At 46.0% G+C, this 24,307-nt stretch overlaps 9 protein-coding genes and 2 non-coding genes across 11 annotated transcripts; 6 read left to right on the top strand and 5 right to left on the bottom strand.

Moving 5' to 3' along the window:
* Positions 1-442: 442 nt before the first annotated feature.
* Positions 443-2,744, bottom strand: C8R40DRAFT_1125435 (uncharacterized protein). Its single transcript, XM_046228983.1, has 2 exons — positions 2,564-2,744; positions 443-2,498 (listed from the first exon to the last, which is right to left on the bottom strand). Exons 1-2 carry the CDS (start codon positions 2,673-2,675, stop codon positions 595-597), a joined length of 2,016 nt encoding a protein of 671 aa, XP_046081667.1. The 5' UTR covers positions 2,676-2,744; the 3' UTR covers positions 443-594.
* Positions 2,745-2,819: 75 nt separating this feature from the next.
* Positions 2,820-3,940, top strand: C8R40DRAFT_1073096 (coatomer complex protein; the record flags this gene model as incomplete). The annotated part of the gene is made up of 4 exons (XM_046226519.1): positions 2,820-2,865; positions 2,919-3,303; positions 3,354-3,743; positions 3,820-3,940. The coding sequence occupies 4 exons, from the start codon at positions 2,820-2,822 to the stop codon at positions 3,938-3,940; spliced, it is 942 nt and encodes a 313-aa protein (XP_046081666.1).
* Positions 3,941-5,087: 1,147 nt separating this feature from the next.
* C8R40DRAFT_1267940 (uncharacterized protein) lies at positions 5,088-9,269 on the top strand (the record flags this gene model as incomplete). Its single annotated transcript, XM_046233977.1, has 11 exons — positions 5,088-5,166; positions 5,463-5,509; positions 5,572-5,708; positions 5,764-5,845; positions 6,000-6,043; positions 6,212-6,271; positions 6,414-6,455; positions 6,586-6,646; positions 6,958-7,006; positions 7,152-7,169; positions 7,191-9,269. Exons 1-11 carry the CDS (start codon positions 5,119-5,121, stop codon positions 9,267-9,269), a joined length of 2,667 nt encoding a protein of 888 aa, XP_046081665.1. The 5' UTR covers positions 5,088-5,118.
* A 194-nt stretch (positions 9,270-9,463) lies between these two features.
* Positions 9,464-9,976, bottom strand: C8R40DRAFT_1073094 (uncharacterized protein; the record flags this gene model as incomplete). Its single annotated transcript, XM_046226518.1, has 1 exon — positions 9,464-9,976. The coding sequence occupies one exon, from the start codon at positions 9,974-9,976 to the stop codon at positions 9,464-9,466; it is 513 nt and encodes a 170-aa protein (XP_046081664.1).
* A 383-nt stretch (positions 9,977-10,359) lies between these two features.
* C8R40DRAFT_631242 (uncharacterized protein) lies at positions 10,360-11,656 on the top strand. Its single transcript, XM_046235706.1, has 3 exons — positions 10,360-10,576; positions 10,643-11,105; positions 11,158-11,656. The coding sequence occupies exons 1-3, from the start codon at positions 10,496-10,498 to the stop codon at positions 11,172-11,174; spliced, it is 561 nt and encodes a 186-aa protein (XP_046081663.1). The 5' UTR covers positions 10,360-10,495; the 3' UTR covers positions 11,175-11,656.
* A 146-nt stretch (positions 11,657-11,802) lies between these two features.
* C8R40DRAFT_1073092 (DNA polymerase delta, subunit 4-domain-containing protein) lies at positions 11,803-12,782 on the top strand (the record flags this gene model as incomplete). The annotated part of the gene is made up of 5 exons (XM_046226517.1): positions 11,803-12,133; positions 12,190-12,303; positions 12,360-12,411; positions 12,470-12,557; positions 12,696-12,782. 5 exons carry the CDS (start codon positions 11,803-11,805, stop codon positions 12,780-12,782), a joined length of 672 nt encoding a protein of 223 aa, XP_046081662.1.
* Positions 12,783-13,154: 372 nt separating this feature from the next.
* C8R40DRAFT_t223 lies at positions 13,155-13,248 on the top strand. Its single transcript has one exon. It is a non-coding gene; the product is annotated as a tRNA-Ala (tRNA).
* A 123-nt stretch (positions 13,249-13,371) lies between these two features.
* On the bottom strand, positions 13,372-15,366 carry C8R40DRAFT_1056626 (major facilitator superfamily domain-containing protein; the record flags this gene model as incomplete). The annotated part of the gene is made up of 8 exons (XM_046225093.1): positions 13,372-13,659; positions 13,734-13,782; positions 13,840-14,085; positions 14,136-14,747; positions 14,801-14,824; positions 14,880-14,925; positions 15,006-15,041; positions 15,108-15,366. The coding sequence occupies 8 exons, from the start codon at positions 15,364-15,366 to the stop codon at positions 13,372-13,374; spliced, it is 1,560 nt and encodes a 519-aa protein (XP_046081661.1).
* A 267-nt stretch (positions 15,367-15,633) lies between these two features.
* Positions 15,634-17,085, bottom strand: C8R40DRAFT_631526 (uncharacterized protein). The gene is made up of 6 exons (XM_046235707.1): positions 16,704-17,085; positions 16,520-16,632; positions 16,450-16,462; positions 16,352-16,390; positions 16,053-16,296; positions 15,634-15,974 (listed from the first exon to the last, which is right to left on the bottom strand). Exons 1-6 carry the CDS (start codon positions 16,866-16,868, stop codon positions 15,844-15,846), a joined length of 705 nt encoding a protein of 234 aa, XP_046081660.1. The 5' UTR covers positions 16,869-17,085; the 3' UTR covers positions 15,634-15,843.
* A 647-nt stretch (positions 17,086-17,732) lies between these two features.
* Positions 17,733-17,830, bottom strand: C8R40DRAFT_t222. Its single transcript has one exon. It is a non-coding gene; the product is annotated as a tRNA-His (tRNA).
* Positions 17,831-18,352: 522 nt separating this feature from the next.
* Positions 18,353-23,916, top strand: C8R40DRAFT_1125404 (putative linoleate diol synthase). Its single transcript, XM_046228982.1, has 27 exons — positions 18,353-18,538; positions 18,588-18,874; positions 18,935-19,042; positions 19,123-19,179; positions 19,250-19,331; positions 19,457-19,649; positions 19,742-19,760; positions 19,823-19,887; positions 19,947-20,163; positions 20,216-20,357; positions 20,414-20,490; positions 20,546-20,608; positions 20,678-20,859; positions 20,922-20,984; positions 21,038-21,081; positions 21,142-21,237; positions 21,293-21,442; positions 21,511-21,925; positions 21,998-22,217; positions 22,290-22,375; positions 22,436-22,556; positions 22,619-22,889; positions 22,949-23,067; positions 23,205-23,290; positions 23,394-23,421; positions 23,474-23,644; positions 23,751-23,916. Exons 2-27 carry the CDS (start codon positions 18,800-18,802, stop codon positions 23,766-23,768), a joined length of 3,168 nt encoding a protein of 1,055 aa, XP_046081659.1. The 5' UTR covers positions 18,353-18,538; positions 18,588-18,799; the 3' UTR covers positions 23,769-23,916.
* The last annotated feature ends 391 nt before the right edge of the window (positions 23,917-24,307 follow it).

Here is a 24,307-nt window from a genome sequence, read left to right as displayed (position 1 = left end):
TGTTCGGATTGTATCTTGTAGTGTTTATTTCATGAAACTGTAAAAAGTGTTCGAAGACTCGAAGTTGTAGTAGCAAAGGACCGGCAGAAACAAAGGACAGAAGATTGCCAAACAAAGGACAATTGTAAATATGACCAAATCGGACAAATTGCTCTGAGTCTTAGATTCAAGATTGGTTCCAAGCCCCGCGGCGCGCGTTGATAGCCCAATTTGCATAATGTTCTAAATATGATATGATTTTGAGAACTTCGTTGGGCAGGAGCTAAGTCAAGCAACCCAGAAAGAGAAAGAATTCATTCAGTTTCACTGATATGTCATGTGACTGCGGATAAGCTATATCAGGCATATCGCCGGTCACATGATATATCAGTTGCACTGAATTTTGGTATTTCCGTCGAGCGGAATTTTTTCTCCTTCCGGTGTGAAGGATGTGAGCTTGCAAGAATTTGTGTAAAGTTGTCATTCATTAATGAGGCCCATTATGTACTGCTCATAACTAAGACGGGTATTATGTTATACACTCATCCTCCTAAAATTGGAAGAAGGAAAATAGAGAATAGGAAAGGTAGAGGGATTAGTAACATAAAACAAGGATCAAAAACCCATGAACATCATATCTTCGTCCGAACTGATATACGACGCTCCATATCCAAAGTATGCCTCTCCCCCAAAGACATCATCCATCTCGTCGTCGAACTCATCATCCATATCCTCATCCTCAGTATCACTATAACCACACTCAATATGATCCCAATCAACGTCTGCGACGATTCCTTGAAGCTCTGCAACGTCTTCGGAATTGAGATGCGAACATCTCTCAAGAATTAGTTTGTGGATTTCGGATTTATGCTCGTATCGGTGCATGAGGCAGTCCATCAAGGGTTCAAGAAGAGTATTTTCGGCTTCATGATCACGGTCAAAATCGGCTTCTAGGAGTTTGAGAGTGCGGAGGGCAGGGAATGCCAATGTCGGACGACCAGGATTGGGATTCGAGCTCGAACTGGAAGCCAGTCCATTGTAGCCAGTGGCACTTTGACTGCCAGTGTGATAATTCAGGGCGTCGACAAATTCGTATGTACTTGTTCCTTCGACTGTCAAGGAATTCACCTTGGGTAATGTTCCAAACGTCCTCGCGAACGTCGGAGAATTGACACTATCTTGATAACCGTTCCTAATGTGCAGATGCCTCAGCTGTGCGAGGGGAAGAGGACGACAGATGGCCACGACGACATCATTGTGTATCTGTCTGATCACAGCGCTCTGCCAAGTGAATTCGAGTTTGAGCCAGCCAATGGAAGGAGCAGTGGCCAACGGATTAAGACTAATCTCCCGAGACGGAGTGAGCGCATTAGTTGTAGGCCTGCTTTTTGCGACGCTGTTCCAGGCTTCAACGATGAGACCACTACCTATACCCATACTCTGCACCAAGAGGCTCTTGATCAAGGGAGAATTCGTAGCCGAGCTCGTGGTGGCAGTCTCGCGTGCAACGGGTAGGCGCTGACACACATCGTGAATGAGTTGTATAGTCGGCGAACCTTCGTCCGGAATGTCGCTGCACTTGGCCATGATGTGAATAGTGGCGTTGGATGGAACGACGACGTGCTCTAGGAAAATCGCACATTCCTGTAGAGAGCCGACGGTACGCAACTTGCGCAAGCGAGGTAAACTTACTCCGGGTTTCTCGGTATGCTCTGTGTCCGAGGTACCCGGTAGAGTATTCTCCAAATCGAGAATCTCCAGCTGCGGCATTCCAGACAATGCGCCGATGAATTGGTCTAGTGTAGGTGCGGGAGGACCGGGATTGTGCACCTTCAAAAAGCTGATGTTTCGAAGCAAAGACGAATCCCAACGGAGATGGCACCGTGTTAGCTCGATGTGAGACAACCGAGAGGCATCGCCTCCAAGAAAATCCTCTGGAAGGATATACGGCTCAGCGCGGGAATGATAATAGTAGTCGCTGCGACCTATATCAAGGTACAAGGTACGCAGGAAAGGTGCAGGGGAGTTGATGCCACTCAGGAGTTTATCCATATTATCCCGAGAGGCGGATAAGTGAAGTTCATTGATTCTGGGGAGATGTTTCAGACCTTCGCTGACGGCGTCGACGACTCGGGGAGTGAGCCAGTAGTTTGAAGTGACCTCGATGGTGAGTGGAGCCATTTTGGACCGCCTGATCATCTCATATGCCCATTCTGTCTTGGTGAACTCTGGTTTGCTCCACAATGTAGGGCAGCTCAAAGCGGTATTACGCCAGAGACGAGAAGTATGTGTAACGGTAATCCAACGCCAGCGATAATCTGCAGCATAGTTGGTAGGCGTGAGAGGGTCTGGAAGGGTGCAGAAAACGAAGATTGCGCAAAGTATTTCTGCAGGCAACTTGGAGATAGGGGCAAGCAAATTGCGACGAGACTTGAGATCTCGAACAGCTTCCTCATATCTGAGTATTTCCTGGTCTATTTGGTCAAACTGAGTTTCACAGGCATTTTTGGAAGTTGTGTCTGACGAAGTGATTACAATCAGTACACTGAAGGCTCCACAAAAGAAAAAGGCCAAAACGACGTACCGGTCATGAAATCTGATGATTGGATGGTGGTGGTGAAGTGATTTTGATAATTGCAAGATGAAGATGAGGGGAGAACTAGACCAGCTACAATTCTGCTATCCTGGGAGTTCATGTCGAGAGGGCAAGTTATATATACAGCCTCGCTTACAGCCACGAGGAACACAAGTTGATGGCAGGGAGAAAAGAAATATTTGCTCAATATATTCATGACATAAGGTCACACGATACCGCGTTTCACTTTCACAACCTTCGCGCCATGGACTCCTCCGAGCTGTACCACGTTAAACAACAATTCGTACTTGGTAAAACCGTGTTCATCGCCATAAATCTTTTGGTTTTTATTCTGTACTATTAGGTGCATACAAAACCCTAGTCGACTTGACTTTACCGGACCCAAATTCACCGGATTTTCTCCCAATTTTGATTTACCAGGCCCGGTCACACATTGCTCTTAACAACCCGAAAGCTGCCCTGCAACTTGTCCCAGCTGACTCTGAAAATGTGGCTTTGAAAGCCGTCGCAACTCTAGCAAAATTCGTAGCAGCAGAAGGAACGGCGGACAAGGAAGCTTTACTGGAAGAATTACGCGATCTCTCGGTTGAAATTGAGGGTGATGATGTGGAGGGTACTGATCGCGATAAGGCTACTGTTAGAGTCTTGGCTGGAACAGCATTTGCCAGAGCAGGCGAGCTCGAAGAAGCGCTCGAGACTCTTGGTGCTGATACTGAAGATCCCGAAGCGTTCGTGGACCTCTTTTTCTTACCAGAGCATATACTTACCCATCGCATAGCGTGGCTGTTATCGTTCAAATATACCTATCCATCAACCGTCCTGACCTTGCCAAGAAGGAGTATGAACGTTCCAAGCGTTGGGCAGAAGACGATCTTCTCCTCCAACTCATCGAATCCTTAATTGGGCTCGCCACAGGCAAAGACGGTTATCACAATCCTTACACCTTCTACACCGAACAGCTAGGAAACCCCTCTCTGTCTTCCCCACATGTACTCACTGCTCGAGGCGTGACACGTATCCTCCGGAACGAATTCCCGGAAGCCCAGTCCGATTTACAAGAGTCTCTTGAACAGTACAAGGATGATGCAGAGGCTTTGGCTGCGTCTGCTGTTGCCTCGGGATTGAGCTCCACGAAGAAAGGCGAAACGGACGCGAACGAGCTTTGGGCGTGAGTTTTTTCTGCGCTCGTCTCTAGCATTTCTATTGACGAGCCCCACACGCATACTTTCTGATCCTAATTGCAGTCGATTGACGTCTGAATATCCCGACCACCCGAGTGTTGTTGATCTATCAAAGAAATCGGCGTTATTCGATGAAGCAATGGCCAAATACACTGTTCCTCCGTTAGCTACAGCGACGGCGTAATTCCTTAATTAAATTCGCAGCTTAGGCCAGGGTATAGTACATAGATCATTCGAGCCTCGCAACATGTTGGGATCAAAATAATAGTGTTTAACTCTTTTGGTGTTGGTACCTCGAAGTGATTACGCCCACTATGCGGCTAGACCTACATAGTCAAGCAAACAACGGGCTCTCCACGATTATAACAAAGGCTGTTGTTCTGGCAGTGGCAGCAACGAGTTCCAATCTGTTCCAATAGCTTACAAAAAATCGCCATATTGTATTGGTGTGTCATCTCGAATCTCAAGCCTGAGGCTAGGTAAATTGACTGCCTCTTTCTTGCGTCCTACATATTCTGTCCCAGTCCGTTCCTAACTACATGGTGCCTCATAGAAGTCACAGAACTCTGGATCAACGCAAAAGATCCGACCGGGATGACAATCAACAAAGGAGCAACAGCCTGCAGGGCAGCGGTTACTTGCGGAAATTAGTACGAGTCTCTATGCACATGGCCCAGCACCTCCCACTGCCAACAGTAGCCAACAGTAGCCAACAGTAGCCAGCAGTCTCCAACAAGTGAGCACGACTATATTGCATTTGCAGTGTATGACAACATTAACAGCACCCCGCCTCTGAATTCGTTAAGCCCCATCATCCAGATACTCCCTTCACCGTAAAGCCCAAGACTAAGGAGTTCGTCACGGCACTCTGATTATCTTAAGCCAAGGTTTGGTCTAGTCTGAGAAGTATGCTTGTCCGAACTCCTCCATCAGTTGCCGATAGCACACTGAGAGGTCAAGGACTTTCTTCTGGTTCCAATAGCGGGATGTGCCTTTGATATGAAGTTGGATCTTTCCAGGGCGCAATGCCGAATTTCCATTCGTCTGACTGAAAACTTATGCACAAGATACCATGCAGGTCAATCCAGTTCATTAAGAAAGAGTTTGGGAGATCTTGCTCTTGAAGATACTTGCATGAGTACAGTCTATTCGAGGCAAGTACCTATATCGCAATCAGAGGCCCACTTACAGAGATGCTCACTATGTTGTTATAGTCGTGTACCAGAAGCAATGATATTGTCTCTATCACCTTGCTTGCAAAGGTCATTTGTTACTCGATATTATTAGCGCTGCGGAAACTTTACCCACGGTTTCGGCGCTTGTTTCTAATTCTAACCTGTCGTTTTTGTCCTGTACAACCACATGTCTACCGTACCAGTGTCCCTCCACTGTTGTGTGCAGCGTGCTCAGGTAGGTCGGCAGGTATTCACTTCCTGTTCAAATAACAACTCCAGCCGTTTCTTGTCCTGTTCCCACTCTGCCTCCTTTACATATCTACCACAAGTTCAGTGTATGATGTATGGCTGAAATCGGTTGACAGATATTCATGCCAGGGCGCAAGCCGCCTTTGTACCTGTTGAGTACCACCAACCACCTTCACATCAAATAACAAATCCAGCTTTTCTACCGCCCTGTTCTTACTTTGCCTCCTCCATGTCCTTATCACAAGTTGCTGACTGACATTTGAACATATCGTTTACACACAGAGTTTTTGCCTCTGTTTCATCTCAGATTCCATGTGCGATGTTGCGCCGTTAGCCTTTACTTTGTGCCGCACCCGCGACCACCCCTTTATTCTGCTTGACCTGTTTCCAGCTACTTAACGTTGGATTCAGCCGCGCAACAGGGCTCTGAGTTCCTCAGTAATGGGTTGAAGCCTATGGCAGGTACAACAGCCACAGTTGCAAAGGTTGCTTCTTTCACATTTGGGGAGGAGGAACATCCATTGGAAGGTATGTGTAGCTGATATATGTGATTGTACATTGACAACTTTCTGCTTGCGAGCAGAGTCAGTTAATGCCAATGGTAAACAGCGTTCAAGTGCACCAAATGCGAAAGCGGGGCCTTCCAAGGTGGCTAGGACCACCGGGTTGGCCAAAGACTGAAGGCCACGTACAGTTGTCTGTTTTTATTGTTTATGTATGTTTGTTTTGGTTCAACTCCTTGTAGTCAGGCTGTATTGTTTTACAACAGCTTCGATAAGATATGTATCTGTATGTATTGAGCTTGCTGCTTCACTGCAGAGAGGTGCAATTTGCATGTGACTTACCAGAACACCTCAAGCAAGGTTTGTGTCCCCTGCGGGGGCAACTAGTCAAAATTTGTCAATTCCATTCCCTGCCTTACATAACATTTCATTAGCGAGTGTCCTGCGGTCGAAATTTCCCAAAAACGCCTGAGCCCATGCGTTTTAACATCATTCACAATCGTGGTTTTGTGCTTATTAACATTGTAGGTGGACTTGAACCGACATGGTGGTACTATCTATCTGGATACTCACCTCTGAAAGGTGCCGGTGAGTAGCCCTTGGGCTCAGAGTCTCAAATTCTCAAGTTTCCATCTCATCTCATTATCGAATGAATCGTTGGGCGTGCCTTATCCTGTCGCAGTCGCGTGTTGCTCGGTGACTTGTTTTCTCCATCCACCTCTATGTAAAGACTTCTCGGTAGAGTCAAAGATTGCTAGCGGCCGCATAAGATGTAAGCGAAGGAGGAAGGACGTCGACCTAAGCTAGGCTACATAGAGCAACCAGATAGATCATGTTACGTTCCAAAATTTCTATCGTTTGAATCCTGATCACTGATCAGTTCCCTGAATAAAACTGGACAGGCTATTTCGCCCTCTTTCGCTGTGCATTCAAGGGTTTCGAGATCCTCCAAGAGCCTCTTAGGTCCGAAGAAAATCAGAATGGGTAATATTACTGGGCACCCATTGGGCGTGTGAAGTTCATCTTACCTCTCTTTTAATATTTTCATTGCCTGTTCACTAATATCTTCTTTCTTCGAGCTCTGGAGTCTCAGGCTGCATTTATACAATAAGAATGGACCATCGAAAAAGAGAATTATTCCACAAGGTGATTGATGCGCTTTGACAGTGACAGCACCACAAACGGCCCTTGGGCCCTGGAGCTCTGGAGCACGCTTTTATTTAGATCAACAAAACTCAATCTTGGAGCTCTTGTGATCTCTACAAAATCCATAGCCATTTCGCAAAGACATTCCTGATACCCTCGCTTCCAGTCTCACTCAAAGTGAGTACTTGTCACGGAATCATGTCCTCTGGGCAGAGTTTGACCGCTCCCTTGTAGTTCGACCTGCTTGGAAGAACCTGAGAGTGTTCTACAAACTTTAAACTCCATACTCCTGTGATTTGTGTTTTTGACTCGGACAAAGTAGGTTCCTTTAATGCATTTAGTACGTTTAATTCTGACCTAGTTATGTCGAAGTATGGGATTTCGATCACAAGAGATGGACCTGCCTGCCTTGGGGCGACCCGCCTTCCTGGGTCAGCTGTATGACGCTACCTCGGAGCGCCTTATGAATACGCAGCTTTTCAGTCCTGAAGTAGCGAGTAAGGTGCAGATTGTCCCCAATCCCTCGAACAGCGTCAAGTTCAAAGACATAAGCACAATCTCAGAGCGAAGTCACGCTTTGGATATCAACGCTGAGCTCTCCCTCAGCATCCTCGGTGGCTTGATTGACCTGAAGGGTTCAGGCCAATATCTCGATACCAGCAAGTCGAACGTGTCGTCACGCGAGGTCTCAATGATCTGCACCACTCGCAGGAACTTGAAGAGGTTGGACCTAAAAGGCAGTGACACTATCACGCTCGACGCGTACGAACGTGCAGTTAAGCGCCATGCTACTCATGTGGTTACTGGTATCATTTACGGTGGTACGCTCGTTACCAACGTTGTCGAGAAGGCATCGTTGTCCGAATCCCGGACCAAGATCCATGGCGAGTTCACCGCCTCCCTCATGAAGAAGATGGCGGCGGCCTTTTCTGCAGAGGGTAAGGCGGCAGTTGACAGCGACAAGACATCCAAGGACGTGCTTCAGAGTCATGATTTCGACTTTTACGGTGATTATGTTGCCTCTGATCGTCCCAATGCTATGACTATTGGCGATCTCTTTGAGCTTGCAAAGACATGGCCAGATCTTGTCGGTGATGGAGTCCCTTGTCAGATTACTGTCACTCCTCTAGACCAGCTTGTGGACGAGTCGGTCGAGGCGAAAATTCTCCACGAGCTCGAAAGCGACGAGCTAGCTGCGATCCTCGCCGCCTATGATGATATTTTCCGTCTTGCAGGGAGGAGAACTCGTATTCAGGTTGCCCTCGAAGCCGGGAGCGGAAATCTTGGTGCATGCTGCCCAACTTTCATGGATATTTGCAAGAAGCGGAAGATTATCACCGATGGTATCCTCGGGCGCTCCAGGCGAGCGTTATCTAAATTTCTCATCGCTTTCCGTCATGGCGGAATTGAAGAAGCTGGCAAAACCACCACTGAATTCGTGGATGCTGCCAAGGTTGGACTAACGGAAAAATTGAAAGAATGTGAGCAGGACGAGTCCGTCCTGGGACTTCTGCAGAATATTCATGAGCTAGCTATTAGTCACGGTGTCCCGTTGGAAACTCTCAAGGGACTTCGCCGCCTAATGACTCAAGCCGATCAGAGAATGCTTGGTGTCGTTCTCATCCCTCCTTCGCCCAATCTTGATGGTGCGATCAACACTTACGATGTCTTGGTTTCGAATATCAAACGATGGAGGGTCGATGAGGACAAGAAAGATACTTCCGTGGAAGGGAAAGCTAAGGAGACCCTCTTTGTCTCCCTTTACTGTGACCCTGCGCTTGTTCCCGATATTTTGAACCTCGACGGAAAGAAAGGCGTGTTGAAGAAGGCACTTGATGGATTCGAGAAGAGCCGAGGTTCACGTTTTGTTCATTACGGGGTTCTACCCAATGGTATATCTACCATACAGAAACAGATCGATTGGTCGCTCCTCAACGACGAAGGATGGGCATTCATCCACAATGATCAAGAATCTTTTGACTACATCGGTCAAGTCAGTGGTGGAAAGCGACATGGTAGAGGCACAGTGACCTATGCAAATGGATCAACGTACTCTGGTGATTGGTGGTACGACCAGAGGCACGGGGAAGGCAAACTTGTTGAAAAGTCGCAGGAAATTACCGGTGTCTTCATCAATGACCAGTATTGTGTAGATGGGATCATCGCCGACCTTACTATTCTAGCTCACTACGCGCCTATCGGAGCGGCGAAGATTCCGCTTCGTAAACGAAACGCTGGCACAGCTCATGTTAGTACGATTGGGACTATGCTTGGATGGATGGAGACCGAGGAGTACAAGCTGGTAGTTGAGGCTAAGGGGGATCAGAAGCTGGAGATGATCGCTGTCGGAAAATTGATTAGACATGATCAAGATGAGATGTTCAACAAAAGCTGGCCACTCGAGGAAGGAGTTGAAATAAAGGTAGAAAGGAGGACATAATCGAGGCTTGACATCCGAGTCATACGATGAGGTCTTCCAAAAGTATCGTTTCTTCTGTTTTGTTACTTCTTTTTATATCCCACCTTTCTTCATCAAACAGTTTTTGTGATGTTAGACGGAGAATCTGGATAACATAGAACGCGTGTAATTGTATTGCATAAAACAACAATTATTATGGCGTTTCAACGTCCTCATCAAAAGTTCATTACACGAACTGTTCCCTGGTACTCGACGTTGTCTGTTGCTTCCAACAGTTCAGAGCCAAGATTTAGAACACGCGTATAGGTCTTCTCAAACTGGCGATTGGAAACCCAAGTCCCTTCTCCACGCAGATGCCATAGGATTTGCAAAATCCATGTAGCACAAGTCCATCCTTGAGGCCCATAATTCCCTGGATATCGCCAGCCAGAATCATAGGCGGGAAAGTTGGATTGAATCATAGCTTGAAATGAATCCACAGTGTAGTCGGAAGTGGTGAAGAGATGCACAACACCTTGAACCGCACTGAAAAGAGTGATATCGCATTTATCGAAGGAGTGAGCGTAACCTGTATCGCCCAATGGCCTCTTCAGTTCGATTGTACGTACAGGTTGGGAAGCCCAGGAATCTGCGGTTGACGCCACCAATATCCAGTGGAAATAGGAAGGGGTATTGTAATAGGCACTTCCTTCGACGAGGTAGAGAGCAATTCCTACCCGAATAGGCATGATATATGTCTGCAACATCTAGTTAGCGACCGAACTGGATGTTATTGAATCCAGTGACAAGTAGAATCACCTTTCTGGCTTTGGATCAGAGAACAAGTCAGGCATTTGGTGGAAGAGCGCCCATACACGACGTTTTGATTGAAATCAATTCGTATGATAAGTCGCGTTGAGAAAATATCGGTCAGTAGACTCGAGCCAGCAGCTTCGGATGTTGACACTTTGAAAGGGGTCGAGAAAGTGATTCCGCATCTCACTTCTCAGCAGCGGACTGGTTCGAGTCTAGCACCACAGCAAAAATAGTTGTGCGTTGACGAAAGATTTTCATGATGGTAATCTCAGGGCAACTTCACGCTGATAACGACGTTATCTTATCTTACAGGGCTTTGTTCTTCACTTCGCTGGTCGACTCTTCTCAGATTCTCCTCCCTAAATTTTTGCTGGTCAAATCTGGGAGCTTATTCACCGACATTTTGCTCATATAATATCTACTGCCTCTACGAAGCCATACTCCTTTTTCCCATGATGTATCTTAACGTCTTCTTCAAGTTGTACCTCATTATATTGGTTGCTGCTCTGACAGTGTGTGCTGCACCTCATACAGTGAGTAGCATGATATTCATCGCTGTGAAAACTGCTCCATATGAGCTGACTACCGTTTTCATCCAGCTGTCCAAACGTGAACCAGGCGATTACTTGAATCCCTATGTTAAAAATTTGCAGACTCGCGGTGCAGGACTATTTGGCGCAAAAAATACCGATGGCGATGGTGAAATGATCGAACTACAACCGCTCAGGACATGCAAACTTGAGATCAGGTCTCTTTCGTATTTCGATAAGAAAACGGTCGACATAAGCTTTGTCGAGGACCTCGTTCTCAAAGCCGCACAAGAACGGAACTTATTCGACGGTGCCCATGTGGAATTTGTCCCCGAGTGGAAATACAGCTCGGAGCAGTGTCCTTCGGAGCCTATCGTGCTCAATGTTAACCCAGTTGATGTGAAGCAAGGAGTTAAATGTGCCAGTGATTTGTCGGTGGAATTGGGTAGGTCAGATTCTCGTAATCATTACGTGGTCTATGCCCTAGATGGTAGCACCCAAAAAAATGTGAAGATTTTGAGCAAGGGAAATCGTGAGTGACTTTTTAATTTGATGATAAACTCTCTTCAACAATATTTCTGTAGCTTGGGGATTGTCATGAGGAAAGGAATTGACTTTGACTTCTATGTCGAGATATTGGCTCGTGATGGGTAATACGGTATATTCTACCTGTACTATCTACACCAACGTCGCCATCTTCTCCGCATTTCATTATGCTGTCTCGACGCAGGGTTTAGAGATTTCCCTCTTATCATAATATCAAGAGATTTGTTTTAAAGGTTTTGAAGGTTCATGCATCATGTTTAAACTTTGTTTTTTTCGAACAAAATGAGGCAGTAAAATCCGGACTGTTCAATGAGTTCTTGTCGAGATATTTGCATTGTCAACGTTCTTTCCTGTAATGTTCAAAGCTCAAACTAGTATCAGCGTATTTCTCCTGCGTGCCAATGGTTACACCGGCGGGTGGTTTTGATGGAGGTCTACTTTTACATGCCTATAACTACGTAAATGATACTTACTCTTTGTGTGTTACAGGGAAATTTACTGTACCTACAAGAATTACTTCGACGCTTAGGATAGAAATTAGAATTTAAGCTACATATACGTCATAACGTTCTATCAGGGTTAGGGGTAAACTGTTTCACTTTCCAACTTCGACTTATAAACCCCTTTCTCTCCTTACATTCTGTTCTTACTCGCTTAACACTCAACTATTTCCATCAATCACAATGCCAATCGCTAGACGCACTTCATCTACACAATCCAAGCTCAATTTTGGTACATCCAAAAGTTCACCGGCCGTTGTTGGCGGCAAGAAAGGCAAACACTCTGACAGGAAGGCGTTAGAACTGCGAAAAGTCGAACCGGAATTCGAAGATGTGGAGGGGTACTCTAGCTCCTCGAGCTCAGAGCACGATACTATCAAAGAAAGAAATGAATTTGAAGTGGTCGAACACCCAATCGCAGTTACCACGCTAAAGAGAAAAAGAAACGGATTGGGTGAGGGGAAGGAGAAGAAGAAGGCTGGGGTGAAGAACGAAGGACAAGAGGCTCAAGCAGGTATTTTTCTCGTATCACTTAGTCAACTCATTGTGTGTTCTGAACCCATCAAATAGGACCTCAGACCTCAGTTAAATCAAGTAAGGAAAGAACGGAATTGAGAGTTCACGATCCGAGATGGCGGAAACTGTCCGCTCAAGCCCGAGCGGTAAATGGGAATCTTCAACTGGGTGAATTTCTTAGCTTGTTCATCGCCCGAAACGAAGCACTGACTCGTACACTGCAGTGCATGCCGAGAATCAGAACAAGATCCACGATATCCTCCGTGTGTTTGACTTGTATGTATATTCTCGAATCATCGGCCGGTTGCTGTAATAATCAATGCCTCCTTCTCAGGTCTTACGAGTACGGGCCATGTTATGGAATCTCTCGGCTTGATCGTTGGGAGCGCGCAGAAGCCATGGGTCTCAACCCTCCTCCTGAGGTGAATACGAGTTCTTTTCTCCTGCCCCCATCCTCAACAACCCCTTTTCCTTCCTTACCTTCTTTAATCTTCGATCTTCTTGTATTCTCGTGATGTCCATATGCTAATTGACACCATTTCTCCCATCTATGCTTCTAGATACATGCTATTCTCTCAACCCGTCAAGGCGTCGAAGATACACAATATGCACAATGTGTGTTTTTTGACCAAGCCGAACGGATATAGATGAATCATAAGTGCCCTTTGTTGTTTCACTGCTTGGTATGTTTCCATAAAATTTCCACCGCCTTGATGTTGACGTGTTTGCTTCTTCGTCGATAGCCTCAGTGTCATGCCGTCTTTGCTACCATCTTGTAACTGTTATGTCTATTTGCTCTGCGTCCTTCCTTCCGTTTCTCAAGTTAATGGACTTGAATTGCACATGGTTGATCACTCAATTGTGTATCTTTAATATGTATTGGGCCCTCCGATGCGAAGCTTCTATGTAACATCGTTATCGTTTGCAAGTACATAATGCATCGGATTTGTTACTGTACAAAAAATATGATCGGCGGTAATCGTTCATAATGGCAGATTTAGTTTTTGCCCAATCTTTGAGGGCACTTGGCACAGTTGGTAGCGCGCACGCTTCGCATAAAGCGCGATGGATCCGTTCTGCGTGAGGTCGGGAGTTCAAATCTCCCAGTGTCCACCATCCTTTTTGCGAAATAAGTTCTTCTTTCCTGAAATATAGCTATACTTTTGTAAGTCTAGATGTAATACCGATGTACTTACTCGCAGTTGATTTGTACGTATCTCTCCCGCTCCCTTCACCTCACGGCCCCCCTTCAATTTTTTCCACATCCTTTTCTGCTTCCAAAGCGCCTTGAACATTCTCATCATCCGCCCTCACCTTAGCTTTGATGTTTAGCACTCCTTTCACACCATCTAAACTATTCCGGAAGCCAAACCACGTATATCTATCACATCCAGGACCGCGCATCATTAGCATGAGCAGGGCCCACGCGGTGAGGCCGAGGGTCATAGCAGCTGTGGCGCGCCAGCCGTAGGTGAGGAAGATTTTGGTGCCGGCAGAGGAGCCAATAACTTGCCCAATGAAGAGCTGTACGGGGGAGTAGGAGGGTAAAAGCGGATTAGGGCGAAATTGCTCGCGGAAGCAGTCTACGTGGAACGTACAGAGAGAATGTAGATAGCGTTCAACCGTGCCCGTGCGTGCGGTGCAATACTATACACAACACATCAGCATAGCTTTGTTTGAAGGAGACGCATGCCAACAGCTCACCTGAAAATGCTAATAGCCACAGAAGTTTCAAGCATCTGTCTGAAGACATCCAATCCGATTGTTGCGATAATAACTGCAGCGACGTTGAGTCCGTTTCCTACGACTTGGACAATTTGGAATAGGAGGAGACCAAGGCAGGCAACGAGCGAAGCTTGCCATGGAACGAGAAAATCGATGAATCGGCCGACGAGGGGAGCGAGGGCGACGCCGACCATGCCGATTAATCCAAAGAGGCCGATGATTAATCTGGGAAGTGGATGAGCAGGTACTTATGTGGGAGGAAAAGATACACTCACGTTGAATAATTATATGGTTCTCCACCCAACAGGAAAGTAAGCGTCACCCAGAAACTACTAAACGCAGCCGCTGAGCCCAGATTACACAAACATCCTTGAATAAGGACTGGCTCCGTAACACTAAACTTTGCCATCGTCCACATGATCCTCCCGTAACCCAACTTCCCACCGCCTTCCTCGTTCTCAACACCGTGCCCATCCTTCCCTGCATTCTTCGGTGGATAATCCGGCACAATCCAAAACAACACTACAACCAATCCCCACTGTACACCAATCGACATATAATATGTTATACGCCAATCAGCAAACTGCGCTATGAGTCCGGAAAACACACGTGCGATGAGAATACCGAAAAGCAGGCCGGAGAAGACGATGGAGAGGGCTGTTGCTCGGCGGGAGGGAGGTGCGAGGTCTGCGGTGAGCGGGAGGAGGACTTGTGGGGTTACTGAGGAGATGCCTGTGAGGAAGGAGAGGACTTGGAATGTGCGGAGGGAGTGGGTTAGGGAGAGACCGATGGTAAGTGAGGCGGAGATAATTATTAGGATGAGGAGGAGTTGACGGCGACGGACGAGGTCACCAAGGGGAGAGATGAAGATCAGGCCCGTAGCGTAGCTGGAGGATGTTCAGTCAACATTGGAAGTGGATAAACGAATTCTAGACAGTACCCTGCTTGGATAAGCGTTGGAAGCCTGCGATCCGAGTGAGTAAATATTTAGTCGACGTTGGAACAACAAAGGAACGCACTTGGATATCTCATCATAAGAAACGTCAAAATTGGTCGCCAGCTCAACTAATCAGGAGCCGGTATCAAAACATCAGAAATTCGTTCAAGCCTCCACGATATCATAAAGCCAAAAGGGGAGTCCTCACTGAGAATCGGTTGGCACCAATACAAGTTCGCTACACCTAATAATTGATATCCCTATAAGCGTCGACAGTGCATGGAAGTAGCCAAAGCGAATTCCACTCAACTAAATGTGCTGGTAACACCAAAAAGTACATTCAGAAACATTCCGAAATGGAACGGCTTATCGGGGTCATAACGAAGTCGCTTCGGGATCGGAATGAGCCCAAAGTCTTTTGGTGTATACCAGTTGGCTAGTTTATCACTGTCAGGAGGTGTGGCTGAAAATGTATCTGTGGGTGGTTTTGATATACCAGGATCTGTAACGGTGACATTGACGGAGCGATTCGAAATTGAGATCTTGTCCTCGGTTTGGTTTACGTTCATTTTTGCTTCTAGAGGATTGGGGATTGACTCTAGATAGATGAGAGAGTATGAGAATCGATGAAGTTACAGTGAGAGCTAGTAAGATGATGTGAGAGTTGATAGACGTACAGTGCCAGATAGGATATGATTCTTTTACCCTGGTACGGTCCCAACTGGTATGTACATCTTTCTTTTAGAACTCGAAAAATTAGACGGTAATGGAGCCGGACAACCTTCACTGGCAATATACGGAAATTCAACAAGCCAAAAAAGCGGCGTCTGATATTGTAAGTCAGTAGGCGCTGCTATGCGACACTCCGAGCTCAAGCACTGAAACATCTCCAGTCTTCACAAGGTATGTAGTAGAAGAGTAATTAAGCGAGTTCAGCGAAAGATAAATGGTAATAGTCATTTGGTCGATGAACTTCGCCCGCCATGAAAACATGAATGCCGCCGATACTTACCGATAGTTATATTACAACAAAAGGGTACGGCCTACTACCAATACTGATAGTCCTGGTTTTCGTACCAATGCTGTATATCTTTCAATGCTTCACTAAGCTCAGGTGGAAAATATGCACCTGGCCATAGCTGTGCCCAATTTACCATTCTCGGTCCCTTATAATCACCTGGTGTGAGAAACGGGCAATTAGACACACGACAGAAGAAGCCTGAAGGTAAAGTATTTAAGGAAGAGTGAGGCTCACCAATTGGGCCACATGAAACCTCGAGCTGAAGACTATTCTCTCCAAAGGGATGAGTGGGTTTGCTCGTAGACTTCACAAGATACCGGTGTGGGATCAACATTGTTACCCAATTTGGAGTTCGGTCAGACATTGATCGGTTGAACAGGATAACATCCTGAGCAGGTTTGAATCGACTCTCGATCTCTTTATCAATCGTGGCTTGCTCAAATTTGTTATGGATGGGTCCTCGATGTTGAATGAAGAGCTGGAATATATGTCAAGCATCTAGACAGATACAACAAAAATATGGGATGGCTTACCTTGTGGACGAATGCGGAAGTTGGAGCACGTATCACACACTACCATGTATATGTAAAATTGAGACAGATTCCACATCATCACGATTCATAGAACTGACTATCAAGTCCGTACTAGCTTGAATGCTCAGCATCTCGAGCGAGGAAAACATTTCAAAAAAAAGGACTTACGGGTCACGTTGAATTCCACAATTATTGTCAAGGACACCATATCGATTCTCCTCCACAGCTTGCGTAAGTGCTGCAGTGAGCGTTCCTGCAGTGTTGAGCTCCCGAAAGAGCGCCTAGTAAAGATATTGTTAAGCGAACTTTAGTCCAGACTTCGACATCATTCCAAAACTAGGGAGAAACTCACTTGGGTGGGTCTTTGTAGGAATCCGACTACTTCTTTCGATGAAGACTGAGCTGATGGTCGAGTTGTCTGGGGCTGGGTCATTGGACGCAGAGGAAGGTTTACAGCCATGCTCGACGTGATAAGAGCAAAAGCAAAAATGTTGGGAAAAAGGCGAAAAAGAATCATTGCGAGTTATTTTCAAGGGGATACTCAAGAGAAACCAGTTCTGTGAGTGGAAGGAGAGACCAGCTCTGGAGACTAAGTACTAAGTAGAATGTGGAAAGAAAGCGAGACAGGCAGAAAAAACGCATGCTTTCTCAGCCTTCGCTTGCAGTGATACGAATCATGAGCATGATGGATGCTCAGGAACTTGGTCGTTGAGGAAGAATGCGATCTTCCCGAGTCTTCACCGCACCCCAGACATAAAAAGTTAAAACAGGCTACACGCTGTGCAACACTGGGAGTGGGTCGGAGTTAGTGGAGAGAGTCGGGATGTTTCAATACAATGCATTCCACTGGCATCATCACCCGTATCACCCATAACATGACCACTGGTAGCTATAATCACATCGAAGGAACACATAGATTACACACCTACATATAAACAGGAGGCGCTACGGAATGGCCCCCCCGCGCCTTAGTACTTGCTTTATACGCGGTATAAAAGAGTCTAAAAAAGCATTCCACTGGCCTGACAGTGTTTTGTTCAAATTGTCTTTGAGATATCTTTCCCCTGCTTGGTTTGATATAAATTGTGCAGTCAGAACCACGTCGACACAGAGATGTGCAGATGGAGCATTGAGAAGAAAGGGATTCTATTTTCCTCAGATATCGAGACAGGAGATGGACAGATGTGAAAGCTTGTGAAAGCAAGTGACTTTCTTATGTCTTTGATCATGAATCAACAACTCATGTTCTGTCCAATGTCAACTGCGATCCAACTCTGAATGCTGCAGCTGTACTTCAAGTGCCTTCCTGAGTTCGTCTTTGAGGATTTTATACAGAACTCTGGACCTGACAATGAGGTCGAAGAAAAGAGGGGAAAAAGAGTGTCCCTGCCAGGATTCGAGCCTGGGTTACCACGGTCTTGCATAGAACACTGAATGCTCTACCACAACGTGGTGATCTAACCACTAATCTACGGGGACTTGAAGTCAAGAACTCCTGTGAGGTTGTAATCAAGATTCTATGTATATGATCCATCCTGATGCTATTTCGGGTGGGGTTCGTACGTGTATTCCATCTTGTCAAGAATCCAAAGGCATCGTCATTATGTCGAGGGGTGTCTTAGCTTGGACTTTACCTGATTGTTCCTTCCAAATTCTGACCGATAGGATGCATTCATGAGATTCCTTCCGGATTCCTTACTTGCGCATAGACTGCACAAAAAACTACCTCAAAGAACAGCAAAGAACACGAAAAAGTTCAACTTCTTCAACCAGTGGAAAATTTTAATTAGATCCGGGGCCCTAATTTGCTATATATCGACCTCCTAACGCTAGAATTATACGAACATTCAGAACGTCAAAGGAATGTCATCGGATAGTCGTTTTGTTATCCCGGAATCATAACGCCTGTCCAAAGCGCAGCCGTGAGCAGCCGTGGTTATAAGTCGTCATTGAGCCTAAGATGCGCGCTAGAATTTAGGCGCCAATGTGATTGAATGATTCCTTTTTTCTTTCTCACTATGGATATCTCCAGTATCTCTATAGACATATCTTCTCAAAACTAGAATATCAACCGTTCAGATGTCATAAGTTTCATCCACACATCATCGAGGAATACGTTGGAATACGCCAGGTGTCCTCAGCTGCCACTATAAAAATGTTAAATGAAAAGTTTCTGGCGCGTTGGTCGTGAGTTAGCCGACTTCAATTTCAGGCTGCTGATTGACTCTCCAATTAGGTGCTTGACAGAGTTTTAATTCGCTTTCCCCGATTGTAAAAAACTAACATTCTTACAAGGAAGAATGCCTTTTGGGGTATATCAGGGTATATCCGCTTCCATTACTATAAGAACGCTTAAGAAGCGAGAGTCCGTTTTTGCTGCTCTTTCCTTCCTTCATCCGCTTTCACAGTCAGTTCGCTATTGACCCAAGCAGCCTCTTGCGCAAAACAATGTCAGAAGCTACGAGCCCACTGGACAAGTTTCCATCAATCTTCCGCCGTAGCACCAGTATCTACCCAAACAATGTTCGTTTCTCTCTCCGTGGACCGTCGTTCGCGCCTTTTGATTGTTAGGATTGTTTATAGGGAACGGCTAATGGACACCAAGCAAAGGCAGATAGTACGACGACTTTCTCACCTGCTCAGCCATTCAAAAAAGCCAACACGCATTTGACTTTTGAGCAATCTGGACTGGTGAGTTCGACGTGGCGTTTGGGAAATTCGAAGCAAGCTGAAAAATGATGACCGTTTCTGTTCCTCGTTCCTTATCTCAGTCTGCCGCGGCGGATTTCGTTAGACACAAAGAGGCGATTGATGATAGGAAATTGGCGGTACGGGTGTTGTATGATCTCCGCACACAAAGATGTGATTGATCACTCGTTCCCCTCAATTCCAACGTAGCTGGAACATGGACTTTCCTTGCTTTCCAAACTGCCCCCAGGCGACTTTGCCCAAAAGTTACAGGACGACGTTATCAAACTTTGTACGTTGTAACCTTTATTTTTTTTTGCATCTGGGAATCTTCTCAATTCTCACCCCTCACCAAATGTCTTCCTTCTTCCTCTTCTTTGCCTCCCTTGCGCCGACGCACGCTCTCCACTTACATAGTGTATAACGATCTCTCGCATCCCCCCGCGACTTTAATCGGAAACAAGTACGCATGGCGTTCGGCGGATGGATCCGGGAACAACATTGGAGACCCAGATTTGGGGAAGGCTGGAGCTACTTACGCGCGATCGGTGCAACAAAGTCATCCGCTGTCTCCGAGCGAACTTCCTGACCCAGGATTAATCTTCGATACGTGAGTTCTATGGTTAAATTAAATGAGGAACGAATCGGCTGACTATGTCTGTGCTTCAACTTTCTTCTCTTGGTCCGTTCATTGCGTTGCAGGCTCTTAAAGCGCGATGGTGTACGTTGGTGTCAAGTAATTGCTACAATATTTACTGATGCTAGTGGCGTTATGTCGTACAGTTCCAGAGTCATCCTGCCGGGCTTTCCTCGCTCATGTTTTCATTCGCCGCTTTGGTTATCCACAGGTGTGGGGTTCTCTATTTCGCCTCAGTTCGGTTCGAGTATATGCTAATGCTACCAACAGTGTGTTCCGAACGTCACATACGGACGTAAACATTAACGAGACATCTTCTTATTGCGATTTGGCTCCTCTCTATGGTCATAACCAAGAGACTCAGGACCGAGTTCGTAGAAAGGAAGGTTTAGGGCTATTACACCCTGACTCATTTGCAGAGGATAGGCTACTCTTGCTTCCTCCTGCAGTATGCGTTTTATTAGTGCTGTTTAGTCGGAATCACAATGTGAGTGTTACAGTCCTTGTTCTACAATTTGTCAACTAACTTGCCTATTCAGTACATTGCGAAGAAACTCTTTGACATAAACGAGCGGAAGAAGTACAAAGACCCTTCCACGCTTTCTGGTGACGCACTCGCTGCTCAGGATGAGGAGTTGTTCCAGACCGCGCGCTTGGTGAATTGTGGTTGGTTCGGCACAGGTTCAGATTCCCGAATGCTCCCACCTGTTGTTATTCTGATGTTTGTCGTTCGACAGTCATCTTTTCTGATTATGTCTCCTGTATTCTGGGTCTGGTAAGGCAAGGGAGTAATTGGAGCTTGGATCCCTTCGGAGTAAAATTTTTTCAAGCATGTGCGACTTTTTCAGATGACTAACCATGGCTGATAGGAAATGAGAAACTCTGACCACTCTGAATTTGAAAGAGGACGGGGGAACAGCTGCAGTGTGGAGGTGGGTCGTATGATCTTTTCTTCGGATTTCCATTGTGTCTGAATATGTTGTTTATCAAATGGCAATTAGTTCAACTGTCTTTACCGTTGGCACGCGACTACAAGCCAGGAAGACGAGCAATGGACTTTGCAGAAGCTGCAGCAAATCTTCCCAGATAAGCCCATCGAGGACTTGACGGCTATGGATTTCGTTATTGGGGCAAAGAAAGCTATGGCTCAACTACCCGATCTCAGTCACTGGACTTTTGGCGAGTAGGTGCTATGCTGCCATTGCTATGAATTTTTGCTGATACAAGTTTATGTACTATTCTTAGTTTGAAAAGACAAGAAGACGGGTCCTTCCGGGATGAAGATTTGGCCAATTTGCTTAAAAATGCGTGAGTATCGTTTGAATGAGTTGTTCGACTGACGTACTGATATCCGCAAATAGCACTGAGCATCCTGCAGGTGCTTTCCGCGCTCGGGGTACGCCAGGTAAGATTTTCTCCTCGCTTTTTCATCCTCACTGGTTATTCATCTCTCCATTCCCGCTAGAATGCATGCGGCTTCATGAAATCATGGGGATCACTCAAAATCGCGCATGGGGGGTGTGTTCGTTGAACGACTTCAGGAAGTATTTAGGTCTCAAACGTGAGTGTTATGCCATTGAAGCCGCGTTACTTCTGCTGAAAGAGACCTTGTACAGCCTATAGCACTTTCTTGGAATGGAATTCGAACCCGGAAATCGCTCATGCTGCCGAGAAGCTGTACGGAAATATCGAATACCTTGAGCTTTATGTTGGTTTGCAAGCGGAGGAAGCTAAACCTGTGGTGGATGGAGCTGGGTTATGTCCTGGTGAGAGAACTGCATACTTAAATACTCCAACGTGCCGTACTGATGTCATACTTTTCTTCTTTTACAAGGCTACACCATTAGTCGTGCAATCCTTAGCGATGCCATCGCACTCACCCGTGGGGACCGCTACTTCACGCACGACTTCACCCCATTCAACCTTACTGCGTGGGGTTTCGCCGACTGTCAACGCCAGCCTGATGCTTTTGGATTCGGGAGTGCCTTGGGCCGACTCTTCCTTCGTACCCTCCCCGAACAGTTCACGGAGAACAGCACTTATGCGTTTTTCCCTCTGATGACGCCTCAGGCAATGACTGTCTATTTGAAGGATTTGAATCTCTCCGATCAATATGATATGAAACGACCGACGACGAGAAATCCGGGAGTGGTGGCGATGGATTATACGCAGGTGGGGAACATCATAAGGGATCCGAAGTTTATTGCGCATTATGAAAAGCGAGCGAAAGACGTCGTTTCTGGGAAAGGGTGAATTTTTACAATTTGTGTCTTGTGGGAATATCCTTATTGAGTTTTGGTTTTTTTCTTCGTTCCGTACAGCTTCTTCAGTGCACCTGAAGACCGCACAGAGCAGAAACGGGTTCTCGGTGCTTTAGCTGGAACTTCTGAGGCTTCGGCGGAATTGACGAAATTCTTTTTCGAGAAAACACAAGAACTCATCAAGAGCAACTCGTTCAATCTTTCGGGATCCAAGACACGTTCCGTAAACCTAGTTCGGGACGTTCTTAAGCTTGTTCCTATACATTGGATTGCCGATCTCGTGAGTTGGTCCTTATGATCAGTGCGGGTACGAGCGCTCACCCTCGGTTTTATTCTCTTTCGCCCTGAATAGAGCGGGTTGAAGATCAAGAATTCATCGTCCGACGATGGTGATTTCACGGCCACTGAGTTATATGGGATGCTTGGGGATATCTATTCGTATGTGTTCCTTTAATGATGAGTATGGTTGTTGTTGACGGGTGGGCGGTATGTATTCAGCTATATTTTCTTGGACGTCGAGCTCTCGAAGCTCATGGTCCTCAAGGAACGGGTTCAATCTCATGTAAAGCTTCTTTTGGAAAAGATCGAGACCGGACTAGGAGGATCGATAAGTAGAATGGTATGATTTATCGCACCTGCCTATGGTTGCTTCCAACCTTATATGTTTTATCCACCCAACAGCTCTCTATCTCTAACATCCTCTCCCTCTTCCGACCCAAGAAAACCACTGAGCACATCATTGTGCAACATCTCCAAAAACTCGGATATACCTCCGCCCGCGAGCAAGGCAACGTGCTTTTGGCGATCATGGTCGGAAGCGTGGAACTTTCTGTGGCTTGTACAAATATGGTAGATCTGTATCTGGATTCGGAGTACGAGGATGCTATTAGGAACTTGGCATTGACCGGGGACAAGGAGGGTGATTTGGTGGGGTATGCGAGGGAGGCGTTGAGTGAGTGGAAGTTCAAGATATTTTCCTCTTCCTTCCATGACGGCTGAAACGTCATACAGGATTGGATCCTTCGTTTAAAGGCGTCTACCGTATCGCCTCATCCGACCATAATTCAGATGGACTGAACATTCAAAAGGACGGAAGAGTGTTTTTGGATATCTATGCTGCCGGCAGAAATGTAGGTGTTATGCTTATCAGTTAATCATGAACTGTTTACTGACTGCTTCACCCTCTTCTTCTTTTTCGATATTGATACTTTCCGCCTGGTTGACGCTTGGGTGTCATCGCCTTTGTGCAATCCTCAATCCTCAACAGGACCAAGTCTTCCCTCAACCCGATACAGTCAATGCGCGGAGGGATCAGAGTGGAAAAACTTACATCATTAGCGATGGAATCTCTCGGTTAGTTGATAGCATGACATCCCTAGAAAGCCAGCCGCCGTTTCCAGTTTTTGTCTCCTTGTCACTCCTGACTAACTAGTAACTTATCCGTTTTTACCTTTAGATGCCTTGGAGAAGACATCACTGTTAAGGTAGGCCTGGCCTGAACGTATACCAGCCACGCTCTAATTGAAAAATTCACAGATCATGACCCATGTCCTTCGTGGTATCTTCGCCATTAAAGATATTCAACGCGCCCCCGGAAACTCTGGTGTCCTCAACAGATTCAAAGACCATGACCGACCCGAGCTGAATTATGCATACCTGGACGAAAACAAGTTTGTGACGCCCTGGCCGAATTCGTTGAGTGTTGTGGTGAGTTGTTGTCTGTGTTTTTCTTCCATTCTTCTGCTATGTTATGTGATTATCATGGTATTTGCTTACTAACTCGTCTTTTTTCTATTATACTTTTTGGGAATAGTACACAGATGATTCTTGATTCTTGAAGTTTGAGGGGGTTGGGGTAGTAGTGTAGTCTGCTGTCTTGTCTTTTTTACAAATGGCCTCACCAAAAACCACTTAGTGTTGTGGTATATACCAAAACTCTTCAAGGACAATTTCTAGTAATATATATGCCTTCTTGTAAAGAGCTTGCCTTTGAGAAGTATGCTTCAAGAAATCATCACAAGAAATAGATAATAAGTAGTTAGTGGACAAGTTCATCTGTAAAACCTGTATTTTCGGCTAAGAGCTTGAAAGCAGCTGACAGCACTGTCCAGCTGGGAAAGCACTCCCAGCAGTACTGAAAAACTGCTGGGAGTGCTTTCAGTGCTGGACAGTGCTCTCCAGCTAGTACCCTTGCTCTCGCGAACATCCAGGTTTTGCAGATGTTACTTCTGGTGATTGATATTACTTGTTTAGTCTCTGGTAGCCTCTCCAATTAGTTTTGCTAATGTATACTTCATCTGCAAAACCTGTATGTTCGGCTAAATAGCCGAAAGCAGCTCAGAGCACTTGGGAGCACTTCCCAGCAGCGAA

Source organism: Lentinula edodes (assembly GCF_021015755.1).
Source record: "Lentinula edodes strain Le(Bin) 0899 ss11 chromosome Unknown C8R40scaffold_43, whole genome shotgun sequence".
NCBI classification, from domain to species: domain Eukaryota; kingdom Fungi; phylum Basidiomycota; class Agaricomycetes; order Agaricales; family Omphalotaceae; genus Lentinula; species Lentinula edodes.
The sequence above is the reverse complement of the archived record's forward strand: the minus strand, read 5'-3'. Positions and strand labels throughout refer to the sequence as shown.